This window comes from Falco punctatus (assembly GCF_963210335.1).
Source record: "Falco punctatus genome assembly, chromosome: 6".
Classification (NCBI taxonomy): domain Eukaryota; kingdom Metazoa; phylum Chordata; class Aves; order Falconiformes; family Falconidae; genus Falco; species Falco punctatus.
In genome coordinates, this window is record NC_137585.1 from 58,497,549 (window position 1) to 58,525,481 (window position 27,933).

At 39.0% G+C, this 27,933-nt stretch overlaps 1 protein-coding gene across 5 annotated transcripts in view; it reads left to right on the forward strand.

Annotated features, from left to right (window-relative positions):
* Positions 1 to 27,933, forward strand: part of TRHDE (thyrotropin releasing hormone degrading enzyme) — a 232,749-nt gene that overhangs the window by 108,942 nt on the left and 95,874 nt on the right. For all 5 annotated transcript variants that reach the window (XR_013929169.1, XR_013929170.1, XM_080393835.1 and 2 more), the window contains 3 exons: positions 7,042 to 7,107; positions 24,930 to 24,995; positions 27,478 to 27,665. Coding sequence is in view for 3 of the 5 variants with exons in the window: in XM_080393835.1 (XP_080249961.1) it covers positions 7,042 to 7,107; positions 24,930 to 24,995; positions 27,478 to 27,665 (320 nt within the window). In the remaining 2 variants the exon portion in view is untranslated. The remainder of the gene's footprint in view (positions 1 to 7,041; positions 7,108 to 24,929; positions 24,996 to 27,477; positions 27,666 to 27,933) is intronic.

A 27,933-nucleotide genomic window follows, 5' to 3' on the forward strand; every position in this document is an offset into this window, starting at 1 on the left:
TCTGGCAATGGGACGTGGGCCATCCTTACAGACGGCCACTGTGCCAGAGAATTGCTGGAGTAACGTACGGAAGGGGCTCCAGAGGAAGTCCTGGGAGCTGCAGGCGGGTGAGTTTGATGGACTTCCTTCTCCAGTGAGGTGGGGACTCTAGGATATAAAGAGTGAAATAACTGAGCACATGGATAAGTACATTGGCCTTGCCTGGGCATAACTGCTGCAAAGGGAGATTCTGTCTCACTAACCAGCTGGAGTTCCTGGGGGGAGTCAGTAGACACTGGATTTAAAAAAAATTTTGACAAGGCAACTCACCTATAGCTCAGGGTAAATAGTTTAAGGAGGGAACTGTTTAACGTGTGTGTAATGTGACTGATCAAAAAAAAGAATACTAGTATACATCAGGTATGTATTAGTAGCCATCAAACTTTGTATATTGATTCTTATCTTAAATTAGGAGCTCTTTATGGAAGTATGTGAGTGCCTGTATGTGGTCTGAGCCTTGTTTTAATCAAATAAGATAGTGATTATAAGAAATTATTATTGACAATAATAGCTCTAACAATAATATGAATGAAATCTAGTTATTGAGGTAATTGAGGTAGAGGACAGAGTACCTCACATCTCCCTCAGGTAGAAAGTAACCCTAATCTTGAATCGCAGGGGTACCAGCATACACAACAATAACTGTAGGCCTCCTGTCTGTGGCCTGTTGTATTTGAAAAACAAATGGTGCTATTACATATTAATCAAGACTGATTTTGAAATAACTACTGTACAATAGAAGAATGTTAATTAATCACCTGTATTCATTGTTGGGTTTGTTGTTTTTTTTTTTTAATGAGAGAAGGAGAAACAAGATGGATGGTTGGAGGTTTGTGGAAAATTGACATAATTAACGTTTTTGTTTTAGAAATTTGGTCATGTAATTTTTGTTGGTAGTCCAATGCTCCTCTTAGCACCTCACTCCCCGCTTACACCTTGGGTACTGCATTGGTGATTTTAGTTTTTATGTCATAAAAGGGATCATTCTGAACTAAATAAAAATAAACAGCTTTCATTCCTAAACAGGGGTGACCAGGTGGACATTCAGTGAAGAAGAGATATATTGAGGTCTGTGTAATTACCATTACTGATGTTTGGTGTTACATGAGATAAATGGATAGGTGAGCCTGCAAGATGCTATCTCAGGCTTTGCAAAGTCAGGGAGGTGTTTTTGCACTGTTTACTTTTTCACGTTTTCTAAGGTTGCTCCGTCAGTTGCAGGATAAAACAGCTTCAGAGGGATTCACGTCACCTCACTTGCAGGAGTCTAACACAGTGAACCTCCCAACTGACTAGTCCTCTAACCTCCCTGTGTCATCAGTGAAGATAAACAGGCACTTTTAGGGTGAAATTAATCTGTCCTATTTTAGATGCATGTCTTTGGATGAGATGAATCAGGATGAGCTGAAGTGCTTGCTTCTCTCTCCATGCTTTTAAAGAGTCTAGGCAGCTGGCTCAGCTGTATGCAACCGAGTGTGCATCACAAAGCTACAGTGTAGGCATCTGCATTCACTCTGATGAACCTCAATCCTATGGTTAAAACAAGAACAACAAAACACACAAAAGCAGAACCAAAAAGAAGTTGATGTTCTAGTAAAAAATGACAAGTTATGGTGGGAAGGAGGGTGGAAGAGCTATGCTTTTTCTGGCTCAGCCTTTTAAGGGCTCTTTTCCTCCCCCCCCCTCCAAGACATTTACAAAATGATATATTTCACCCTCACAAGAGTCAGCTGTAGTTCATGGTTTCTGTTTTGTGTTGGTGACATTTCTCTCTCATGAGCACTTTCTAGATTACTGGCATAATTTTTGGTCCTTAAAAGAACATTGCTGAATGAGTTTCTAGCTCATTTGTATCTCTTCACACACAGCCCCTTGCGCTTGCCTCCTTGCTTCTGCATAATCCTGTGTGCTGGTTTACTGACTTCTATATTGTTCCCTTCACTGCAATTGCTTCACCAGTTCATTATTTCAAAGTGCTTTTCTTCACTGTCTCCTAGGTACAGAATATCCACCTTCAGCTAGCAAGCACTCTACCCTCTCTTCAGGGCCCTCTTTCGAATACCTACCCTTGCTGGTTTTCTTATATGAAAGTATGACATGAAGAATAAAGTGAGATACAATATATGTTATTCGACTGCATATATGGAAAAGGATGGTGTCACACCAGTTTTGTATCTCCACAATTCAGAAATTCTTGGGAACAAGGTACTAGTACGGACATTTTGTAACAGAGTGGGGAATCAGAGTATGGCCTTTTTGGATAGCGCAGTTGAATTCATCTCACCTCGCTTTAGGTGCCTGCAGTGCAGATATGTGCATATGAGCTGCTCACCCCAGGCTACTTGTGGAGTGGATTATGAGAGAGGGGTGCTTTTAGGGTACAATTCTCCCAGTCTGTTTAGAGGTCTACTTTAAGATGAGATAAAGTGAACTGAACCCAGAAGTGACTGGTGCAGTCCATTGACTATAAGGGAAGCCTAAACAACTGATGTAATTTTAGACACAGATACCTGCATTGAGTCAGATGCATGTCCTCCTGCGTGGCTGTATAACCAGTACTGTGTGGTATGCAGTAGTCATATTTTTGTGGGTTCATACGTAAGACTTGCTTTATTTTCCTGTTAAAGAAAATTCCACCTGAAACTTTCTTTTGTATAAGGAATGATTACAGGATGCAAGTTGCAAGTGAAAAGATTAATTTAAGAATTCAGTTATAATAAAATTGGGTCAGAGAATTAAATTAACTTACAGTAACTGTGACTTGTAGTGATGCCACAGGATCAGAAAATGTAGGAGTGGGTCTTTAGAAATTAGTTTCATTTAATCTGAGATCAAGGTTGCAATCATATTATTTTATGTTGGCATGTAGATAATTAGACTGAATGCCTTAACTGGGACTCTGCATTTTGTAGATTTCAAAGACAAGTTCAGCTCACATGTATAGGAATTTTGCTCCTAATTTCACTTATGGATGGTCTTTACCGTGGTGTGAGTGTGCAATCAAGTTTCTTCAGGGAAAGAAAGAGCATAAACTTACAGCACTTCAGCCAGCGTTGGCTAATTGCCTATGGGCATGCCTATTCCCAAGAGCACTTTGCAGAAAAGGACTGTGTATGATTGAATGTCCAGAGCTGCTGACATGTTCTGCCTTCCTTTCCTGTAGCAGTGGAGTCGCAGCGCTGAGGCTGAGGAAGCTTTGACTGTGTCATCATAGGTTATATAAGGAGCATACTGGGTGATCTTTGGCAAATGAGTTCATCAAGATGTGCCTCAGTTTTCCTTTAATTTGCAAGATATTGGTATCAGTGTCTTATGAAGCACTTACGAGATCTGCTAATGAACAGTGCTTCACCAGAACCAGGTAGTGCCGTTAATCATTGACTGGATATCTGCTGTTTTTGTCTGAGTAGACTGTCATTAAGATGGGGTACAGTGGCTTAAGGTGAGTCAGATTTTACACTGGCAGGAACATAGGTACCTTTTTTGAATAGGAAATAATTGCTTTCCACTAGACCTGTTAAACCAATGTGTTCTACCTCTTGACAAGGTACTAAGTCATCAGTGCCTGGAGGAAAGTACTTAAATCATCAATAAATAGCCATTCTGCCCTGTCAGAGAGCCAGGTTCACTTCTCAAGACTCTATATGTCATTCCTTGGTTGGACAAATGTTGGCAGAGCAGAAGTGGCCCCGAGATTGGAGTGGGGAGCAGATCAGTTGCATGCCAGAGTGTTCAGGGAAGGATGCTGACAGGTTCCAAAGGGTGTATTCTGCAGCAGGATGAATTTGTTGTGATTTAGGATTTTTCTGTAGGCTTAGGTCTAGGTCAGAGAAGCTTTCAGAAGGTATTGAAGCATAGGTCCTCTGGACTCCATCTAGTTTACTGCTTGCCAGGCAAATAGGCAATGAAAATGCTAGCACATTGGGCCGTTCAGATGACCCCAAGGCTATGTATTCTCTTACTCCTGTAACTGAACTTACTGCACATACCTTCTTTACCTCCCAGGACCCTCTGGTTAGAGTCATCCTCCAAGCTCCTCTTTTTTTGTAAGCCCCTCTTCTTTATGCCAGTTACTCTGCATACCTCTTGCTTTTTATCCTTCTGCCCGCAAGTCTATTCCTTTTCACCTCTAGTCAGAGTGGCAGTCTTTGCTGCCTTTCCCTTTCCTTCCCAGTGCTGGGAGTATATTGATTGCTTCTGTTCTTCATACAAGTGTATCACTGTTCTCTGTTCTGCCTGCTCTCAAACTGCAAGAAAGGTAAAGTGGGTGGTTCCCTCCCTTTCCTTCCTCCCATTTCTTTTCCCTCCACACCAAGGGCTGCATTTGCCCCCATTTCTTCTCCCTTCTCCCAAGACAGTTTTTTCCTTAAGGTTCTCAGGTTTTCTGTTTTCCCCTTTTTGTTCAGAATACCTTCCATTCCTCAAATAAATTAAGAAGGCATTTGCTTTCCCTGTGTGGGGAAGGTGGCAGAACTGGGACGAGCATATTGCTCTACAAGCTGCAAGTAAGACTTCTGGGTTTCCTGAGAGTAATTAATTGGCAGAAAGTACTTCTAAAGTAGCTGTGAGAAGGGATGGATCCTAAGAGAGTAGTCCTGCCTTTGTGCCTTGGATCTGCTATTCAGTCATTGCTTGCATTTTTTGTTTTCTTTGCTGTGTAATGGCAGCTGTAGTTCCATCCAATGTGTGGCTAAATATTACCTGTGAGAGGAATTTTGTCACTTTTACGTGTTTCTGACAGTTCTTGGTTTCTGGATAGAAGATGACTCCACAGGCAAGATCAGATGAAGGTATTTGCTTGCTTACTTCTCACAGGAATCAGTAGAGTTAAGGTACCTATATAAATATATGACCGTTGCTACGATGTGAAATTTAAACTGTGAGAAATAAACAAGGGGATCCTGGAATACTAACAAAGGAGTAGGAAAAGGGATGTGTGATGAGTGGAAAAATGTCAGGGTTTAGGCTGATTACTTTTATATTGTAGACACTTTTGGTTCTGCTACAGAAGTTTTGGGTTGTCCTGCCCAAGTTACATACAGGATAATAGGATAATAGGATTTATCTATTTATTAGAATTTTTTAATCTTCTCTTTATCTACTTAGACAGATTTATCTGTTGTTTATCTGCTTAAACATCTCTGAGAACTTTACTCCTTCTGTTCCTCTAGTAAAATAAGGGTAATAATGCTTCCTGACCTATGGTCTTGTCTGTTCAGGTAATAATCTGCTTCGAGGGATTATGTTCTGTGCTGCTGTGTCTTCCAGACATGATTGGTCTCCCAGTAAAATTATGTACCACCATAAAAACATAGCAGTGTTAATAATGCGAACACCATCTTCTGGTTTATCCACTGTCCAATTTATATAAGCAACTACAAATACCTCCTCAGTTAATGATTTTTTTTCCTTTTTTTTTTCTTCAGTTACTTTACTATGTATTATTTGTTGTTGCTGCCTATGTGAAGGAACTGTGATGTTTTCTTACAATTTACTAGTAATTTACAAATCTTTTTGATTTATGCCATTATTTCAAATGTTGGTTAATACAGATATTCCCTGCAGTACTTCAAAAATAGTCTCTATACAAAAAATCAGTGGAACGTGTAAAATGGTCTAAAAATTGTACAACTGTTAAATTGCAAAATTATTCTGAACTTTAATCTAGCAGGAAAAGACATAAAATCTTGTTTTGAAAGCTGAAGCTAGAGATATTCAAATTAGTAAGAAGGTGCACATTTTTGCTGTGACAGTAAATATTAGTTGTGACAAGTTATGTAAACATTTTCCTGTTCTTGAATCTTCCTAAAATAGATGCTGTTGTGTAGGTTTTCTGCCTAAATTACTGTTTGACCTCTATTAATGCAGGAAGTCAGATTACATTGTTATAATAGTCCTTTTGGCTTTATAACCTGGGAATTTTTTGGTCTGTGAAATGTTTCTTTTTTTCTTTATTTTCTAATTGAGCATTAGCCTAATTCCTGAACCTATATCTGTAGCTGAGATTGTTGAGTTCTAGCATCATGTTTTCTTACGGCCTTTGATTTCACTGACTTTAAATCAATAGTGTCCTCCCTGTCATGCAGTGATCAGTACTAAGTATAACATTTGATTAATGGCATCGGAATGTTAGTTGTCTAGAAAATGGATTTCAAAGAGGGATATTATAGCTATATCATCAAATCAGATCTGCAAAGATACTTGTGCTTGAAACAGAGCACTTGTGCACGGGGAAAACACGCAGCAATTGTGGTTCTGAGAGGGAGTGAGATAATAGAAAAGGGATGCCTTAAAGAAATCTGTTTCTTGGTGTAAGTGCTGAGAAATAGAATCACCTGTGAAACAGAAGAAATCTTTTAGATCTCTCTGCTTTGCCTGAAGGGGCAAAGAACTAATATAAGTAGAGAAAAAGTTTTATACAGGTACTTACCTCTTTGCATGACAGTCTTGGAAATAAGCTGTTGATTAATAAGTCAAATATGTTTATATACATATTATAAAATTCCTATGCAAATGATCCACTTCCAGATCATCAGACCTTGAAGGCTTTTACAAAGGAAAGTAGTCTCACTAAATCCTGTTTTACAATAGTATAACAAGGGTAAAATTATGAATAATCACTGTAGTATGATTTAGCGTGGATGTTTTTTTCCCTCATTTAAAACTGTGCAGTACTGCTGAGTGTGTAGAAGGGCTGGGGGCAACCAGCTGGGGAGCTGCCACATCTGTGCTCCAGCAGTGGAGTGAGTGTGTTTTATGACCTGTGCCTTATTCAATCTGTGGGACACGATATTAACAAAGTCAGCCTGCTTCCTCACTTTTGCTTGTAAGTATTTGCATTGTTTTATCTTTCTCTTTTTTCCATTCCAGCACAAAAGAAGATTTTATTAATCTCCAGTCCAAAATGATAGTGTTGGATGGAAATGCCTAATTCAGGTTTTTATTGTGTAAAACTGACATGCAAAAACAGTAACACCTTTTTTCCTCTATTATTTCCCACAGGGTGCAGCTCTAATTCGAATGTTGGCTAACTTTATGGGTCACTCTGTGTTTCAAATGGGCTTACAAGTAAGTAAAGGCATTTCTGTCTTTGTGTAGGTGTACATTTCTAGCAGATTCTCTTGCTTTCTTTTTTCTTTTTAAACTATGTTTGCATCTGTGGAAGTGTTTCTTTACTTCAGGGCCATCTAAGGCACCAGTGTGTCCCTGAAACTGAATTTGATGGAAGTTGCTGAGTAGTGTAACACACATGGCGGTGCCCCCAGTTTCACCTGTATCTCTTAGTGTGTCAAGCAATTGCATACATTTGTGTCTGTTTTGTGTGGATTGCCACATGAAAGCCATTTTGTCCATATGACAACTGTATGAAGGGTTACCTGAGGAAGGAGCTACTTCAATTACATTTTCTTGCTGGGCTAACAAATAATAATAAGTGATGTCAAGCCAGCTAGAAAATCCACAGCCCTAAAACTAATACTGCTTTTCAGGTAAATACTTTTGCTTTCCCTTCCCCCAAAGCAAAATCATTGAGCTTTATTTTTACCTTTGATAAGCATGGGATGTTCTGTGCCTTAATGATTTTGTTAAAACTCACTCTGCCTTTTAAAAAAAATTTAGAGAGGTAACATTGCTGTATGAAGAGAAATTCAACATGCTGATTACAAAGGATGAACTCTTTTCAGAAATAATTCAGCACAAATGAGTGTTTTGTAAACTATTTAAAAACAAACAAGCCAAAGCATAAAAAACAATGCAACTCCCTCTATTCCATTGAAATCTGCTTGAATTAATCATGTTACAGGCAGCTGTGATTGATGAATTATGTATGATGCAGCCTGCTACTTAGAAGTGTCCTTTAAAGTAAATTGATGTTCACCTGAAATACAATTATGCTAAGATGGAAAGAGCAATCAATCTTATCTGTTCTTAGTAAGCTTTTCATTTTGAAATTTAAATAAACTATGTCTAGGATCAGGTCATTTTTTAACAGAATAATTCTACCTCTAACCAAAATAAATTGGAAGCTAAAATATAAAACAAAAGTTAAATAAACACATTGGTTATGTCAGAGGTGTGTTCTGTGCAATAGGCAATTAAAGGAAACCTGGGGAAATACAGCTTTTTGGAGAGTTTACAGGACATTCAGGGTTTGCAGCATAACTTATTCACAGGACCCAGTTGGATCATTTTTTAAGTTGTAACACCAAGTTAGATCACTTTGTTATCTTATTATCCAGATGAGAAATCTTGAAATTGAAATTTTCCTGCATAAAATCTTGTATATGTCATCTCATTTAAGCCAATATGACTTCTGTCCTTAGTCTAGCAAAATCCATGTTCTAGCTAGAAACTTTTGCCTGCACAGATCCATTCATATGGAAATTCAATCTCCCACCAAAAAGAAAAAAAATCACTCAGGGTTTTAGAAAGGAAAAGTTTTAATACGTACATCTCAAACCCTGTTTTTCTATTTTCTTCTATGTTTGCCTGAGAAAAAACAGTGTGCAAGTTGTCCTGAAACAAATTTAGAAAAAAGTTCAGATCAAAGAATAGAGCTATGCAGGGATTAAATAATCATAATTCCTATAAAGTTGTAATGGGGCTTTGGTTTTTGATTTGAGTGGTTTCCTATTATTTCTGCTTTTTACCGGTTCTGCTCTAAATAGAAACTCTTCTGTTTGCTAATGAAAGTCTCTGAAAAATCTAACTGAAAAATCTGTGTAGTGAAAGTCTTGGCGTGAGTTCAGTAAGATGATGATATTCTAGCTTCTTTTATAAAAAGGGTTTGAAGTCCATATAGAGATTTTCCATGTGTATGTCTCCAAGTTGAACAACATAAAACATAAGATTTCATAAGCTTGTTCATAAGCAAGAAGATATGCAATTGGAAATGTCTGTCAGTTATTTAATTCTTTGTATTTTGTGGATCTAACAAAATAGTGTTCCTGCACTGTAGATTTGGGAGGCCAACGTTGCTAATGATAAGCAGAACTGGAGTACTAATTTACCCTTTCTATCATGCGTCGGTTTAGGCTTTTTAGCTCTTTAGCCCCAGTACCATCACTTGGGGTTTAGCATTATGGTGTCTTGAATCCAGTTTTTTCATGGAATTCTAATGCTCAATGTAATGGCCTTTCTCAAGGATAGCTGCAAAATCAAGTATTACTACTATTTATAAATCTCTTCAAATAATGAATACTCTGAAAATGCACTCGATCCTTCATTCCTCCTGGGTTATTCTAGTGGCTTGCTGAGTAACTGAGTTCTGAAGGACCTATGCTTTGCCATATTTACTTTGTTTTTCATTAGATTCCAGTACATGGAACACATCAGTGTTATTAGAATCATAGAATCATTTAGTTTGGAAAGGACCTTTAAGGTCATCAAGCCCAACCCTTAACCTAGCATTGCCGCATCCACCACTAAACCATGTCCCTAAGTGCCACATCTACACATCTTTTAAATACCTCCAGGATAGTGACTCAGCCGCTTCCCTGGGCAGCCTGTTCCAATGCTTGACAACCCTTTCAGTGAAGAATTTTTCCCTAATACCCAATCTAAACCCCCTGGCACAACTTGAGGCCATTTCCTCTTGTCCTATCCCTTGTTACTTGGGAGAAGAGACCGACCCCCACGTGGCTACAGCCTCTTGTCAGGCAGCTGTAGAGCACTAAGATCCCTCCTGAGCCTCCTTTTCTCCAGGCTGAACAAACCCAGCTCCCTCAGCCGCTCCTCATCAGAGTTGTGCTCCAGACCTCGCTTGTCTCTGGACACGCTTCAGCACCTCAGTGTCTGTCTTGTGGTGAGGGGCCCAAACCTGAACCCAGGATTCGAGGTGCAGCCTCACCAGTGCTGAGTACAGGGGGACAATCACTGCCCTTGTGCTTCTGGCCACACTGTTTCTGATACAAGCCAGGACACTATTGGCCTTCTTGACCAGCACCCCCAGGTCCTTTTCTTCCCCAAGCCTGTAGCGTTGTGTAGGGTTGTTGTGACCCACATGCAGAACCCAGCACTTTGCCTTGTTGAACATCACAGTTGGCCTCAGCCCATTGGTCCAGCCTTTCCAGATCCCTCTGCAGAGCCTTTTTAAATGTTCCCCCACAACTTGGTATCATCTGCAAACTTACTGAGTGTGCACTTGATCCCCTTGTCCAGATTGTCAATAAAGTTATTAAATGGAACTTCCGCCAGTCCTGAGGCCTGGGAAACACCACTTGTGACCAGCCACCAGCTGGATGCAACTCCATTCACCACCACCATGTAGTCTTGGCCAGCCAGCCAGCTTTTTACCCAGTGTAAGGTACACCTGTCCAAGCCATGAGCAGCCAGTTTCTCCAGGTGAATGCTATGAGAGATGCTGTCAAAGGCTTTAATAAGGTCCAGGTAGAAAACACAACCTTTGCCTCATTCACTGAGCGGGTTGTAGAAGGAGATCAGGTTAGTCAAGCAGGACCTTATTTTCATAAACCCGTGCTGACTGGACCTGATCCCCAGGTTGTCCTGTAAGTGCCATGCGATGGCATTCAGGGTGATCTGCTCCATAACCTTTCCTGGCACTGAGGTCAGGCTGACAGACCTTTTTTCCCTGGATCCTCCTTCTGGCCCTTCTTGTAGATGGGTGTCACATTTGTTTATCTCCAGTCTTCTGGGACCTCCCCAGTTAGCCAGGACTGCTGACAAGTTCTGGCAAGTGGCTTGGTGAACACTTCTGCCAGCTCCCTTGGTACCCTTGGGTAGATACTATCTGGACCCATGGACTTGTGAGTGTTTCAGTGGTGTAGCAGGTTGCTAACTATTTCTTCTTGGATTATGGGGGCTTCATTCTGCTCCTCATCCCTGTCTTCCAGTGTCGGGGGCTGGATACCTGGAGAACAACAGGACTGAGGCAAAGAAGGCATTAAATAACTCAGCCTTTTCCTCCTCCTTTGTCACCACGCTTCTCTCTACATCCAATAAAGGAATGAGAGTCTCCTTAGCCCTCCTTTTGTTGCACATGTATTTACAGAAACTTTTTAACTGTCTTTTATGGCAGTAGCCAGATTAAGTTCAAGTTAGGCTTTGACACTTCCAATTTTCTCGCTGCACAACCTCATGGCATCCTTGTAGTCCTCCAGAGTTGACTGCCCTTTCTTCCAAAGTTCATAAACTCTCCTTTTCTTCCTGAGTTCCAGAGAAAGCTCTGTGTTCAGCCAGGCCAGTCTTCCCTGTTGGCTTGCCTTTTGGCACATGGGGACAGCCTCCTCCTGTGCCTTTAAGATTTCTGTCTTGAAGAATGTCCAGCCTTTCTAGACTCCTTTGCCCTTCAGGACCACTTCCCAAGGGACTCTGCCAACCAATCTTCTGAACAGGCCAGAGGCTGCTGTCTGGAAGTCCAAGGTAGCAGTTTTGCTGAGCGCCCTCCTTACTTCTCCAAGAATTGAAAACCCTTGTAATTTTGTGATCGCTATGCCCAAGATGGCATTCAACCATAACATCACTTGCAAGTCCTTCTCTGTTCGCAAACAACAGGTCAACAGGTCTAGTGGAGTGCCTTCCCTAGTTGACCCTCTCACCAGTTGTGTTGGGAAGTTATTTTCCACACACTCCAGGAACCTTCCGGACTATTTCTTCTCTGCTGTGTTGTACTTCTGGTATTAATATTTTCTCGGTTCTTTTTAGTGTATCAGGTATGTCCTGAAGTGTTTCACAGGTGATAAACAAGAGTATTCCTGTAGTCTCATCACACTAGCATAAACCAAAATGAGTAGGTCTTTATTTGTGTTTGCATTGAGTGTTTGTGGTTTCATCAAAATCAAGGTAAAATTCATCATCTAATTAAGAGCTACAGAGTTAGAGCTTTTGTATAAAAGAAGCTACAACAAATATGCTAACCTTTGGGCAAGAAGAGTGAAAGATAAGGTTTAGAGCAGGAACAAATGAGATGGCTACCTTTTTTGTTCGTTACCAATTTTTTCTTAATCTAATTACATGCTGTCACCTAGCAGGTGGACTTTCGGAAAAGCAGGTAGAGATAGCTTGGAGGAGAAAAATCCCTTATATGTCAAGGAAAACAATCAATTGTGTTAAAAAGAAGAAAATTAGTTGATGAAGGAGAGTGGGACTCTTTGTTAGATATTCTTCAACAATGAATATGAACTGAAGTAAATGTAAAAAGGTGCACATGATCCCTAACTGCTCAGCAAACTGTTCTGTTGAGGAATCTGCAAGGAGGTAAAATTGTAGAAGAGATGCTCAGTTTTACAGCATAGATGGCCTTGGAGAGATTCATAACTGTCAAGAATAACTGGCCTGTTCCTATCACAGTAAATGTACTGTGAAAGACTATTGGATTATATTGTGGAAGTTCCACAATAAAACTGCAGCCAAGAGACCACCTAGTGAATGTATGATTTTCTGGAAGCCCTTCAAAGACATACGATGTCTTGAATCATACGACATTTTCAAACAGAAGATTTAGTAACAAAGACAGGACTTTCTCATTGTTTTCACATAGCACACCATAGACAAAACCAAAAGAGAACATACTGATATTGGCTGTAATGAATAATAGAATAACCACAGTAGCAGCCACAGCTGGTAACACTTGCATATGAGGAAGTCATAGCTATTATTATTTTTAGAAAATGTCTAATAAACCCTTCCTTCTCAGAGTAGGCGATTTCTTTCTTTTTAAAAAGTCCTGACAACTTTCATGATGTGCAGTTTCTTTATGCTCCAGGGAAATTCAAGAGGTGCACATGACAGAATGCTAGTACTGTTCTTACAGGGTGGTGTTGCTTTTCAGTCAAAAAACCATTAATCAGCTAGGACAGCAATTAGAGTATGAAGAGGCTTGGTCAGCACCACTTGCTCTGAGTACGTTTCTGAACTGCATAGACTGGTAGAGGAAGCAGCCTTAAGTTGGCCTTATCATTCAGTCATCACTCAGGGCAGTAATATGCAATATAATATTAGATTTGTGTGAGATTTTCATCTGTAGGCTGTTGTTCCCAATCTGTGTGCTTGAAATAGATGGTTGCTTACATGACTGGTGTCACTGTATTACATTTCCTGGAAGGTTTTACTGTTTTATAGCAAGGGACCTCTTCAAGTTATCAGTAGTTTGGTTTTTTTTTTTCCATATTAAATATATAAAGAAAGTGAGTGATTTGAAAGTCTGGTACTTAGATGTGCGTAAAGAGCCACCTCAAGCTCTGTAATAAGACATTTCTGCACTTATTTGTTTAAATTTTTCTTCTATTTGGCTTGATTATTTTGGAGTCTCATCTCTGTTACTGTACGTTTGTCAACACTGCATTTCATTTCCATGTGGCAGCTCATTGATCACATAGATCTGTATCCTTTTGAACTTCACTTGCTGCTATGCATGTGTTCATAACTCACTCTGATTTAGTGCATCATCAGCAGTTTGAATTAGTTACTTTACTGTAGGAATATCTGCTTCTGTGATAAATTAACTGCTTTTGTACTTTAGGCTTCACATAGTACATTTGGAAGAAGAATTTCCATACAGTGCTTTGGATATACAGTCTTTTTTGGTGCTGTTGAGTGGCCACTGTATTGAAACAAATGGGTCAACCTTTCAGAGGAGCTGTCTGGGGAAATGTGATGTGCAGGTTGTTAAATACAGCAAGATTCATATTTCAATCACTTTTTACTATCATAAAGCTGGCTAGTTAGACTTTCTTTCATCTAGACTGCTTAGTATTTCCTGCTTTTTAGACACCTCTGTGTGTGCCTGTGTTCTGTTTGAATTGTGGCAGTGAATGTGAAACTCTATCAGAAACTTTCTAGGTGTAAAATAAAGCTCGAATGTGCTATTTTCCATATTGTTTGCCACTTCTGTCCAAGAATCTAGTAGTGCAATAAATGTATTAATCTATTCCCACAGTATTATTTTATAATCTATTTTTACCTAGTATATTAAACAATGTACCCATTTTATCATACCTGTTTATTATATCTTTATTTCTAATTCACAAGTTAGCTAGCTGTATGCTGTTAAAATGAGACATCATTAGAGACTTCTTAATAGAGTTTTCTGTGAAAAATAAATAAATCTGTAAAATGAAAAAAACCAAAAAAATTCAGGCACCTTAGGATCAAGTTCAGTGAAGGAATGAGCTGGAATACAGTCCCATGATCAACAGTATAGGCAGAACTACCTGGAGTTTTCCTTTGTTCGGTGGGAGGATGTAACTTTTGGCACCAGGCAGGAGTATCTTTAAAGCTGGAGTACCTTTGGTGTTGCAGCTGGTGCATTTAGTAGATATTGGATAAAGTACTTTTCAGCAAATTCTGCACCCATCTCCTCTGGCTTAGAAGAACACAGAATGTATGACCTTGGTGAACATCAAAGTATCACCATTAGCATATTAGCTACAATCTGTCCTTAAGTTAGTTGCTACCGATCCCTTTATTTTTTAAACCATCTCACTTCTACTGGCTGTTGTCAACAAGATAACTTTAAGCATGTTAAAAGCAGGACATAGGAAGTCATAAGAAATCTCACAGGAGCTGACATCACCGTTTTCTACACTGTGTGTCATAAGAGATTGATAACCTTTCACCTTTTCTGGCACCTCAGCATTTCTTATGCTTCTAATTTACATTACTCTGGATTTTAGGATTATATTTGTTAAATGAATTCAGTCTTATGGACTTTTTCTGTAGCTTTTTCCACTATTATTTAAGTAGGTCGTAAAAGTTTACATAAGAAACTTCTGTAAGTTGCAGTGTCACAATATTTTTTTCCTTTGAAAATGTTAAAGATGTACAGCATAGTCAAGCCCTGACTTGGATATCACTACCGCAAATGGAGGTCCTTTCTCTAGCTCCAAGCAGATTTGAGTGTACTATGTGTACAGCAAAATGCTTCTGTTTAAAGAAAAAAATGTGTTTGAAGTTGCATAATTTAAATGTACAGTTACTCAAAAATGCTAAAGTTAATTTTATTGTTGCATTCTTTTCCTTTTTTTGCATGCACCTTAACTAGGATTTTTAATTAAGCAGTTGCCCAGTGTTTTCTACATAGGAAGATGTCCACTCACAAAGTGGACCATGCTAACTGAATTGTCCTTCTATACAATAGCTTTGTATACTTTTCATTTGCTTCATACTCCCAGTTCCTATCTGCTACCTGCAGTTCTCTTAGATGCCATCCAGTTATGGTATCAGAGTGCATCACCAACAGTTAGTGAACAGAAGATGTAAACATAGGGAGGGAAGTGGTGGTGCTAGCCTCATTTTAGAAATGGACATCTAGACCCACAGAAATTTATGTTAAAATTTACACAAGTGTGGAGTATGAGATGACCAGTGCAGCACTTTTCCCTCCCATGTGTCTTAGTACTTATGGATCAGAAGAGTTTATGTGTCCAAAGCACAGCTTCCACTGGCTTGATTGTCAGCTGCAAGCGCTCAGCATGGCTGCAGCTCAGCTGCTAAGGGGCAGCAAGGTGGGCCTTCATACAATGTTGATTATACAATTAATATGGCTTTAAAGGAGTGCCTGCACATTTTGGGGGAAATTGGACCCATGTGATTAAAATAAAAAAGATCCATGAAGTTTGGATACCTATTTTGAAACCCAAGAAGATGTTCTGTCGATGTAGCATTATAAGCTATTTCGCATATTCAGGACAGACTACGCATCACATTCAGAGTCCAGCTCTGCCACACATCATGCCACAGGGCGGAACGTAATGCACCCACGATTATAGCAGCCGTGCATCATGACCGCTGCTGACTTTTGCCCAATATAACGTAGGTGCTGTTCAGAGAGAACTTTTTCCTAAAATGTTGCATTAGCAGAATATTCCTGTTTGGTTATATTAACTTCTTTCCCTCCTTTCTGCTCTGCTTTGTTCTCTGAGCATTTGGATCAGTTTTGTTTCTTGGCTGTCAGGGATTGCTGAGAGAAATGAGACATGGGCTCTTTGCTTTCTGCTTCAGGGCCCTAATCTCCCTCTAAGCTTAAGCATCTGTGAGGCATCAATGGAGGGAGAGAGAGGGACTCTCTAGCTGCTAGGTCACCTAAAGCTGATCAGTGCTGGGAAAAAGCATGTCCCTGAAACAACATCACTTCCCTTCTGACCTTTAGACCCATCCTCCAGTGCATGGGAATACCAGAGCTTTTCACAGGAAAGAGTGACAAGGTAAAATGTGCTGTTTTTCCATACTTTCTTTCTGGTGCTGGCTGAGATTTTGGAGAAGAATTCAGGCTGAAATGGACTTTTTTAAAGGTAAGATTTCACCTCAATCAGGTACATTTTGGCGACACTAGAGGTCCCAGCAGAGGGAGTTACAAAGAGTGATGAAGGGAGATACAGCTGAAGCTCAGTAGTGGGCAATAGTGCCCACGTTCAGAGCAAGGTCACAACCCGTGTCACTTTCATTACGAGGAAGTCATGCTGTCTTTCAGCCAGGATAAAATGTTGCTTTATGGCTCCATCACTAAAGCTTCTTACAAAAAGAAAAACAATTAGTATATACATGACTGACTTAACTTTTTAAGTTTATTTACTTAGAACAGGATTGTTCTTTATGACAATGTTACAGTCATATTGCAGATACTGCATATGTATTCACTTGACGTGTTTTTAGTCAGCTTCTCTTATTTTGTTGCATGTGAAATTCAGTTATGACTATATTCTCCTTCATTTTTATTATAGAAATTATTAAGAGAAAGAAGGATATGTATGAATTCTCAGGTAACATCAGCGGGCTGAGCAGCTATTTAAGAAAATGTTTTCTTTTGGAATAAAATTAAACAGCTTTCCTGATACAAGCCCAGTGGCAACCTTGCCTCTGTTGCTATGAGGCAGCACAGTGGGCTATACGGGGTGCTGGAAGTACGTGTTTTGTGTGCAATTCTGCCGTCCTCATGCAATCAAAATTTCTATTAGCCCTTTAGAAGCCAGTGGGGATATTTTCAGCACAAAGATTGCGGTACTGAACTCCTAGTTAACACTTAATACAGGTTGGAAATTAAATAAATCTACTTCTATTCAGTCCGGTGGAGGACATTCAGAAAAAAAAGCTGAATCCCTACTGGATAAAACAGGCTTTCATCAAGACTTTCTCATTCTCCTCCTCCTCTTCCTTTCTCTTTCTCTGCATATATTTAAAGTTCAGTTCCTGTAGCTAGGTAGACACAGTAGCATACAGCCAGATGTAAATTTTAGAAGGTGTTTTCATTTTGCAAAATTAAATGCAGCTCTAGTGACTGTTTTGTATGCTGGTCTTTTGCACCATGAGAAATATTTGGTCAGTAGATACAAACAACAAATAACTTATAAACAAAGTCGAAGCTTCACTTTAAAGTTACTGCTTTCCTATTTGTTATTCATTGTTACTGTACAAACGATGCAGGTCATTATGATCTAGACACAGTGGCATGCAAATCATACTTACAGCAAGTTTTCTTGAGTGATTTATGGTTAACTTTTCATAGTAAGTAGCATTAATTTCTCTCCAATTCTGGGGCTTCTATAAAAAGTGTAAAAGAAAAGTACAGCAGAGACTTTTTGCCTGGTTAGCAGTCCCTGGGCATAGTTCAAGTTAATGCAGAGAAATAAGCAGCCAGCTTGTCACAATTAGCGGGTGCTATCCAAATATCTCTGGAAAACATTCCATCGTTTTTTGTGTGCATTAAAAATATATTTATTGAGCAATATATGGGTTTAGGTTCAAATGTATTATATAACCAAACAAGGCAGAACTAAAATGAATGTACAAGTTCAATCAAATATATGCAGTTCAATTTCAAGGAGTACTTTATTTCTGTAAGATTTGTTCTTACCTCAGTAGTTTAGTACCACTACCAAATAATACATCTAATATATTTTTCTTTAAAGCCAAGCTTAATATACTAGCAGGTGTCTCACTGCACAGCAGATACCGTCAGACTCTGCTAGGCAATAACTCTGCAATCCTTCTAACTGTTCCCTTTAGACTTCCCATGTAAACTGTTTTGCCACCACTCTGCAATTGCTGTTGTTGTGTTTCAGTGGAACCTCCTTCCTGTTCATGTTAATAGTTAATAGGCGAAGCTGAGTTTTGCAAGGGAAATAAATGTCTCCATTTAATAATTCTGTTCTTTTAATAAGGATTCCCAGCAAAGCAGGATATATTTTAAAGTAGCTGGAAATTTGCCTGAGTACAAATTTTCACAAATTTTCAATCTGTTTTAGATGCCCCATTCACATTGGATTCACTGAGTTGCAATGCAGAAGAGGTATTAATTACAAAACTGTGCTTCTTACAGTGGTTTGAAGTTTGATTCTTGAAATGACGTGGGCTGTGTTGATTTCAGTTGGGTTAGTTCTGATTTACAATACTGGTCTCTTACCAACAAGAAGCAAGTAGAATGAAGAAAGCAGTCCCATTAACTTAATGATGGCTCTTGCCTCCTCGAATCTTTTACTAGTTTCTCTTGTGTCTCATATTCTCTAAATGAATGTTACACTTCCAACACTGTGGCTGAGTTACTGTCAACACTACTCTAATTGTTCTTCCACTGAAATCAATGTTAAAAATCCCATATCATATCAGAATTGTCACTTCTGCTGATCTGATTATTGTTAGAGCGCATGAAAGTATCACAAAGGAATTAGGAATTACAAAGGAAAAAGGACAAAGTAAAATACTATAATTATGTGAACTATTCAACATCATTTGCTCTAGAGAAAATTAAGACTTATTTCCATATATGGTTCCAGTATCACTCTTCCTGATTAGTAGTTATAGCTTGCTGTTTGGATATAATGATTTAATTGCAGATATGACATATTGACAGTGGATATTTTCCAGTTGCTGCTGATTGCAAGCATTGTATCGCTATTGTGTGTGAAAAAGATCTAAATATACCTTTTGAAAATAAAAGGCTGGAATTTCAGCTGGTGTACGTTGATGGGATTCCACTGATTTCCTTCCCTGGGATTTTATGCATTGATGGAGATAGTAGTCCAAAGAGTAGGCAAAACACAGCTGAAGTATACTGCACACCTTTCATTCTTTTTTTAACTTCTTTTTGCCAGTTTGTGAGTTTGAATCTAGAAGTTAGCTGAAAAGTTCCTGACAGTGGGCATGTTAAACACTGCTTTCCTGTGGTACCACAGTAGAATCACTGGGAACATTGAAAATATTACTTACTCTTAAGAATTTTTAAGTGCTTAATGTAGCTAATGGTAAAAATACAGGCTTTTAATTCTAGGCTTGTTAGCTGGTGAGTAACTATTTTTTCTTGGAGGAACACATTTTAATGCAATAGTAGATTAAAGTGTAGGAAGGGTATCAACACTTTTGATCCTCTGGTAGAAGTCACTTACAGAAGTTAAAGTATATTCCGTGACTAGTGTATTCTGTAGGTGGGTGTTTTTTGACAAGACTGCCTGGAAGCAGTTTGGGGCACTCTTATTAAAACTGATGTAGAAGGTGGAGAAGTTGCTTAGCTTACCTGACCTGGAAAAATCTGTTTCCAGGGTTTTTCTGAGCTGGCTTTGCAGTACTGCTTTGATAAGTGGTCTGAACACAGCTGCTCTTTCAGTTTGGATGTAGCTTTGCAGCTTGATTCGCTGGTACAAATTAATTCTGACACAAATAGAGTTAACCCCCATCTAATTTGCCTTATACAGTGTTTACCATGACTGATAAGGTGAATTTACCTACTCCTTATTTTGTACTCTACTGCTTGCCTGACTGCCCAGCCAGGAGGGTGATCGCTTCTCTTCCTTAAGGCTCTTTTTCAAAGGTTAGTCTGTTGTACAGGTGAAAAAGACTGCAAACCTAGTTGGTTATTTTAGCTTTCCTATTCAGTAGTCTTCCTGTCATATGGGAGTCTTCACTTCTTTGTAGCTTGCTGGTAGTGCTTTACCTCTGGTTCTCACTCCCTCTTGTTTGTCACTCACCATTGCAAACATATGCAGTACCTTCCTCCTTCTGACCCTTGCCCAAGCTTTTCTATTTGAATGTTAGGCAATGTCAAGATAATATGTGATAGCAGCTTTGATGTTAGCAGTGTGAAGGAAAGGGGGAAAAAAGGTGGCATGTTATAGTCAGCAAGTCAGCATCTGTCAGATGGTGTCTGGTGGCTTAAGATTAAGTATACAAATTTCTGGGGAAAAAGCCATGCTGGATTTGATAGCTGGAGCCTTAGAGCCTGATTTCCACCTGAACTGAATGTTTTTTATTAGTAGCTCTAAATCTTTGGTGAGATACAGCAGTTGTGTATAAAACTGTTCAACAAGAACATATTGTCGGCTGAAGGGAGGAGGATGTGCACCCAGGAGTAGGAATGAAATACAAAAGAGGGAGGTAAAGGCAAGACTGCTGTTTCCTGAGCCCTGAGAAATGAGGGCATTCAGAGTAATGTAGCCACAAGAATTTGATGCCAATTTGATGCCATATTTTGCTACTTTTCTCTCATTCATCTTATATAGTGGAATTTCCCAGTTACCTTTTTTTTTTTTTTTCCCCTAAAGATAAGTTATTCACTGTTAATCTGTTTCAGATCTCAGCACCACTCATTTAAGTCAGGAGCTGTTCCTTCAGCTAACCAACCAACTTCATACAGATAAACTGAGAAAGGAGTTTGGTCCTAGAATTGATGTTTCAGTTCCTGGTAATAGATCTGAAGTCCCCCTGAAAGTAAGATACATGTTTGGAGACTTACTTCCCCTTTACGCTTGTTCAACCTCTTTGCATTTAGCAGCGTGTATCAGTCACTACCTTGTGTTGTGAGCGTTATCATGTTTGAGTGGTAGTGTTCATTTTTTTGAAACAGAGAGGCTCAATCCCTAGCAGTACTGAGAGAACTAAGATTGCAAAGGGGTAAAAGACTTTTTCCTTTTAAGTAATCTCCTTTTCTTAAAGGAATCTAATACAATAAAAGGTGCGCAAGCTTAATTAATACAGCATTACTAAAACATTTGTCAAAATCCTTCAGCACTTTTCACTGTACTCCTACTACTGTTCAAGCTATCTGCTTCAAAAAAAAAAAGTGCTTTCAAAAGCACTGAGCCTTTTAATTTGTTGGGGGGAGGGGATTGAGATAACTATTTGACAAAATATTATAGTCTAAATCTGGGAGTATTTCAAGATTGTAAGTTTTGGTTGTACACTATTTAGACTTTGTTCTCATGGCGTGACAGATTCTGGATAATGTTTTTTTATTTGATGTTAAAAATTGCTAAAACACATGTCAGAAAACCACATTGTCTGAATAATATTTTTTATTGCTATAAGTGATCATATTCCATTATTTTTTGACAAAAGGTGGCTTCATGTTTTAACTCCAAGATGTTAAGAAGAATATTACAAGAGGATGCTTGCTGAAAATGCAAACCAAATTAATCATTTTTGTGTGCATATTTGATTAAGTTTCATGTTGAGTGACACTGCCCTAGGATCTGTGAACTCTCTTTCTCCTTTCCCCATGACAAAAAGTTTAGAGGTGGCATTAAAGTGAAGGAGGAAGGGAGAGTTGTAGAAGACCACTCTGAGTCTTGGGTGGTTAGAGGTTTTTGTACCATGTTTTCTCCTCGCACATACCGTAGGGTTATTGCCAAAAGTTAGGAAGGTGGCTGAAGCGTATCTTCATGCTCCAGCATACTCCAGCTGGTGGAGCAGCTCTTGTAGGTGATAGACTTGCAAGCTTATGATGGGAAGCAGCATTGCAGCCAGATGGCTCTGGGCATATGTGTTTATAAGAAAGTGGCTTTAAGTCACTTTACCTCCTTTGGAGCTGTGCTGAGCACAGCTTAGATTCAGGCAGCTGTGTTTTCAGTGTCATCTTCCTTTTCTGTTCCATGGCTTGCATCTGTTTGCTTTAATACTTTTCTACTCAGTGTAAAGGCGAAAGGGTGGCTGATCCTGCCCTGGAGAATTACAGTGAATGAGGACATGTCTTCTGCCCCTTTACAAGCTAGTTAAGACTTAGATATGGATCCCCAGGGGGAAGAATGGATTATATTCCTGCTTGGTCCATCCTTGGAACAGAGAAGCAGGGTATATATAGATTTTTGACTCCTGTTTTAGTACTTCCTGGGATGTATTTGATGTTGGTATGTATAAGCCTTTTCTCTTCCTTTTTAAGTTTAGTGTCCGTCCATGAAAGGGATTTCAAGGGAGGCTGATAGTTTGGTGATGAAAGTTCAGGCTGGGTCATGGTAACCCTAGCTATCTTTGAAGTCAACAGCTTGGATGATGGTAACAAAACATAAATTTGCAGGATATTTGGGAGTGATTTTGTCTGGTGGTGTTCTCAGTATAAAACCAAGCTCTGGTATGAGGACAGGTATGATACAGATCGGTAAAAGCATGAGTGGCTTGGGGAGAGTGAAGCAGGGAACAACAATGCACTGCATCTTCTAGTGCTGGAGCTAGGCAGCAGCAGAGAAACCCATCAGATGGGCAGATGTTTGAAACGGGTGTCTTCACACAACAGATCACTGAAGTGGGAAACAGTTTTTTATAAGCTGTTGCAAATGCTAAACATTTTTATGAGTTTAGAAAGCAATTGGCCAAATTCACAGAAGATAACTGTGAACTACAAAGATACTAATGTGCTCAGGATTCCTTGTGCCATGAAGTGCTGGATAATGGGAGAGCGTATAGGGGAAGTATCACTGTATTCTTGTCCCGTTTTATACCCTTTCTAGGTGTCTGCTTCCGGTTGTTGTTAAAAACAGGATACTGAGATATGAGGACTAGTTCAGTAACCTTTTGTTCTTGTGCCTGTAGAAAATGCACTACATTGGATGGCAGTTTAGATTCACTATTGGAAGCATACTTATTGCACACAGTCACTTAGGGCTGTCTTTTGTGTAGTATGCATTCGATAACACTCCTTGTTTGATGCTAAGTGTATGGTCTCAATGCAACTTTCAGGAAATAATGAAAAAATGGGTGAACAAATTGTATGGTACCAGGACTGTACTCATATGTTGTGTTTATCATTGTATTTTCTTATGTCATTGTAAATGCTAGGGTTCCTTTTGTTTTCCTTTGTGTGATAAACATGTTAGGTTGGAGGATAATAAATTTTTAACAGAGTGATGAGCCACATCTAAACCTCCCAAACTGTGTATTGGGGAAAAACCACACATACAAAAGAAAGGGCAGAAGCATTGCATCTCTTTGCAGTCTTTCTGAATGCAAAATGTAAAAGTAATATTTAATGTCTAATGGGAGAATGGTGAACAGAATTTTTGCCTGGATGGATCAAATCCTCAAGTGTTCCACCCATTTTATTTTGTTGTGTAACAATTCTGAAAGCAAATCTTAGAAGGACCAATACATGCAGCATTTTCTAGTACTGCTTAAAATGCACTGTATATTTGTTGTTATTTATTTACCTCATCCCACTTTTGTTTATTCCTATTTTAGCTTTTAAATTTGGAATTCAACTTTTTTAGCTTTGAAAGCTATTGAATATTTAACTGTGCCTTAAATGATTCTGTATTTTTAGACAAAATGGAAGCACGGTGTGCTGTAGGAGCAGCCTATATAATATTTGTCTTTTTTCCAAGGTAGTCTCATACCATTGTTAAGACTCAGCACTGCATTTACAGAGTCAGTGTTCTCATTTAGCCTTCCTAGCCTGTGATCAAATGGGAGTTGCTGCTTGTTGTACTATGAGTTGGCTGACAAAAGCTAAATCTGTCACAGGTGCTACAATTTGTCTTTCAGAAAATTTGCTTTCCAAATACTAATTATTCCCGAAGTACCTTACTTCACACAAAGCACAGATAATAGAGTCAGCAAATTTGTTCCGTTTTATCATTGTGCTGTAAATTAGGGTTTGTCTCCTACCATTATGTAAAGTGAAGATGGTAGAAATTCAAATGCAGGAGAACCCATTGATTTACAACCTCTGATGTGTTTTTTCACTTAATTCTTCCAATCAAAATTCTTGAAATGTATGTTATTGAAATAATCATTGCTGAATTTCACTTCTGTAATTGAATGAGCTGCTATCTAGGGACAGAGGACGGTAGGAAATGAACATTGCTATCTCTCCAGATGTCATTAAAAATTGGAAGAGTTTTGTGCCTGAAAAGCCCAGACCTAACCTGGTCATATGCTTAAACTGTTAATTTGGGAAGTTAATTTAATATGATGGTAGCTTATCAGGAATTATCTTTCTGGTTCCTATGGGAGAAAAATGGACCCTCAGACACTGAGACTGCAGCTGAACCAGTGAAAGCATTCAGTTTATAACCCCCTTAGACTCTGAGTTATGTATGTTGTGAAAACACACATGTAGGTACCTGTGTGCAAGCATGGAGTTGCGTTCCTGTCACCTCTCTTCCACTGCTCCCTGTCAGGGAGAGCCTTTGTGATAACCTGTTAGAGCCCCAGTTGCCAGTATGATGTATGTTGACATTGAAGCTTCAGTATCTCCCTAGATAAGAGTTTGTTGTTCAGGTTGTTCAGGCTGTTGCCCAGTTAAATCTTTTGTGAAAATCTAGCTGTCATCCAAGTGAGCAAATTTTTGATACTAGGTGCAGAATGATCTGCTAAAATAGCAACTGGAACTGTGTTCCAGGAGCTTCTCCTTTCATTGCTGAGAGTTACCTAGGAACCCCTTCTGAGATTAGACAAGTTAACTATATATTCAAAATATTTAGCCTATGGAGTGACTTACACAGAGAAGGAAAAAAATTTAATGCTGTAAATGAAATTTTTAGCAACAATTTTTGCATTGTAAAGTAGCTTAAGAAACTGTTTATTTACTCCCTTAGGATGAACATATTGTATATTTCTAGATTACTGACAAATTTAAACATTGAAGTGATTTAATTTCTAATAACAGTGATTCACAGCTATAGGTGTTTGGCATGTGTATAGTAATACTGATTTGTATTTTTATTTTATTTCTGTAGGACTATTTAACCATTCACAAGTATGGCAATGCAGCCAGAAATGATCTCTGGAACACATTTTCAAAGGTAAAATGCTTTAATCTATTGCACTGAGGGAGAAGCAGGAATTTACTGTCGTGTTTTTCTTGGTGAGGTTAGGAGTGAATAGTGCATATTGAGATTTTCAGATCCCAGAGCAAATATAAAAACTGATGCAAAGAAATTCCATTTGAGTTAACCTAGTGGCAACATCAAAATATGTTTTTTGCGGCATTTCTATTCTTTGTTATGTTAGAATATATTTCCTTGCTTGCGCTGTCACTGATGTGCAGTTAAAGATACTTCATGGAATCTGCTATCATTGACTTTAGTGGCAGCATGCTGAGGCCCATAAGCTGGAAAGCCCACGAAAGTGCTGAGCTTTGGCGTTTACATCAGGTCTGTTTGTGATTTTGTGTGGAGTTATGATGTTTGTGAAGAACAAAACTATTAAAGCTTTAAAGTTTGATGTAAGCAGGTAACTGTTTACTGTAACATTTGGCATGCTGTAGAGACTTATATTTGTGCTGTCCATGCTCCCTTTGATTGCTATGCCCAAGCTCATCTTGAGTTTCTGGAGCCTGGTTCAGGGATCTATAAGGGCAGGAGTTTAGTTTTCGTAAAGTAAGCCAAGCACACCTGAATTTCTCACCTACAGAGCTAGTCCGGGCACTCCAGAATAAGGACAGACTGCAAGGCAATGTAGAGTATAGTCAGGGAGTTCGGGCACAGGTACCGACTGAAGCTATGTGTAAACATGACATCTAGTTGTAACTATTGACACCAAAGTTAGGATTCAGCTGGAGTTCTGCATTTATCTGGATGAGCAGGTATATAGATATAAGCTTGGTGTCCAAGCTCCAGTTGTCAATGAGGACTGGGTTCAATTGCCTGTTCATAAATACCTTGTAACGACATTTACCTTAATTTATCCTACCTGGCTTCCAGCTACTGCAGGAGATAAACATGTCTGCTATAGGTCCACCAGTTCTGCGAGAATGTGTTGAATGTTTAGGACAACGCATTTGACACTTGGTGCATAGGAATAACTGGAGCCCTAGAAACCTAGTCAATATAGTCAGCAGAACATAGAGAGCAATTCAGTTGACTAGCCACTACATGATTATTTTATTATGAGCCTGAACCATTGACTGTTGACTAGGGACTTGAGATAGTTGTTCAAATACAGGCAACTAGCGCCACATTAGGTACAGTAAGATGTTCAAGACATTCTGGTGGGTCTAATCAATTTGACACAAGATCTGTGGGGAAATTGATACTCTTCTGGAGTGGCAGGGCAAGGTCAAATGACATTAGCCACCTATGTGTGGGCAACTGAACTGACTCCTATGTCTGTGCTGACTGTTGATCAGAATTGAGACATGTAACATACAGTCAGGCTCTTAAATTTATGTCTTAATTTGAAGTTGAATGCTACTGCAAAAGTCTTGCTTGCTTGTCACCTGTCTCTGTTAAAGCTTCTGGGACGGTTCTGGGTGACGGGAGGTCTGAGGGATGAATGTAATCTTGAAAGAACAGCAGAACCCACAGCTAATAAAATGGAACAAAAATGAGACTGTATTCTGGTCCCTAACCACTATGGCTGTACCGTGTGCTCAAATCTATTGTTAAGACTAATAATTCCATTTTCCTTACCTGCAAGCACATTTGTTGCCAGCTGCTTTGTTCCTAATGCATTGCAATTGCAGCTTCAGTTCTGAAGACTTCTTGCTGGGTTCTGCTTGTAATCATCAGAGGTTGCTCAGTCTGTGATCTAGGACTGTTAGGCAGCTAGGGAGATTTCAGTTGCTGAAGAACAAATGATGCCTGCCGTCCTTCTCATACCCAGTCTCATCCCCCATGTTGCCATAGTATCTCTTTTTTGTTTCAGATGAAAATCCACTTGTAAAACAGCATTTTTATTGACATATGGCATCAAATATGAACACATTAATCCTCCTTGTGTTATAACAGGTGCAGTTTATGGAGGAGCTGGGGATATCTTGGTGTATATAGCCTCACATTGAACGTGAGGGACAGTATTTTCAAATAACTAGTCATTTGATTTTCAGAACAGAGAAGCTCTGTACTTTTAGAAATCAGGCCCTTTGAATATGCCTTACTGTAGGTACCCTAGATCAACTAACACTGAGATTTTTTTAACCTTATATGGTCAAGAATATCTTTTGGAAATAGTCACCCAGTATTTCTGTGGCTCTTGTTAAAACCCTGTAAAGCAGACTTTTCTTCTGTTACAGCAAAAGTGCCTGGATGATGTAGGAAATGGGACTTGCTGACTCCTCCTCTCTGGGAAGATTGCTCAATGTTTATTTTTAAGATATACAGAGACTGTTGATTAAATCATGTAGTGTGTATGTACTGGGTGTAAATGTGTGTGTGTGCATGTGTGATGGTTATTTAAACCTCTAAAACTAATTTAAGGTCTCTGGGACAAAAAAAAAAAAATAAAAAATTAATGTTTGGTGATGATACTGCTTCAACATACTGAAACTTTTATTTTTTCTTGAAGGCTTTAAAAAGGGTTGGAAAAACTGTAAATATCCAAGAAGTAATGGATCAGTGGACACTACAGATGGGTTACCCTGTTATCACTGTCTTGGGAAATGAAACTACAGGCAATGTTGTTGTTATCTCCCAAGAGCGTTTTGTTTATGATAGGGATGCTAAACCCAAGGATCCTGCCCTTGGAGACCACAGGTACTTACATTTCTCAATTAATATCACTCAAGAGGCTGTAGTTGTTTATGTAAGTGCTTCATGTGTCTGTTTTTATGAAGATGGCTCTTTGGAAATCTCTGAGCTTTCCTTGGTATCAATAGCATGTGGTGACCCTTTCATTTGAACTGTAGTAAAGGCTAGTTAAAAGAATTGAAGAAAATCATTGGAGTAATAGAACAAGTTAAAGCTTTTATGTGCCCATTTGCATCCTGACAGTTCTCTCTGTGACTGTCTTCTGTGTTACATC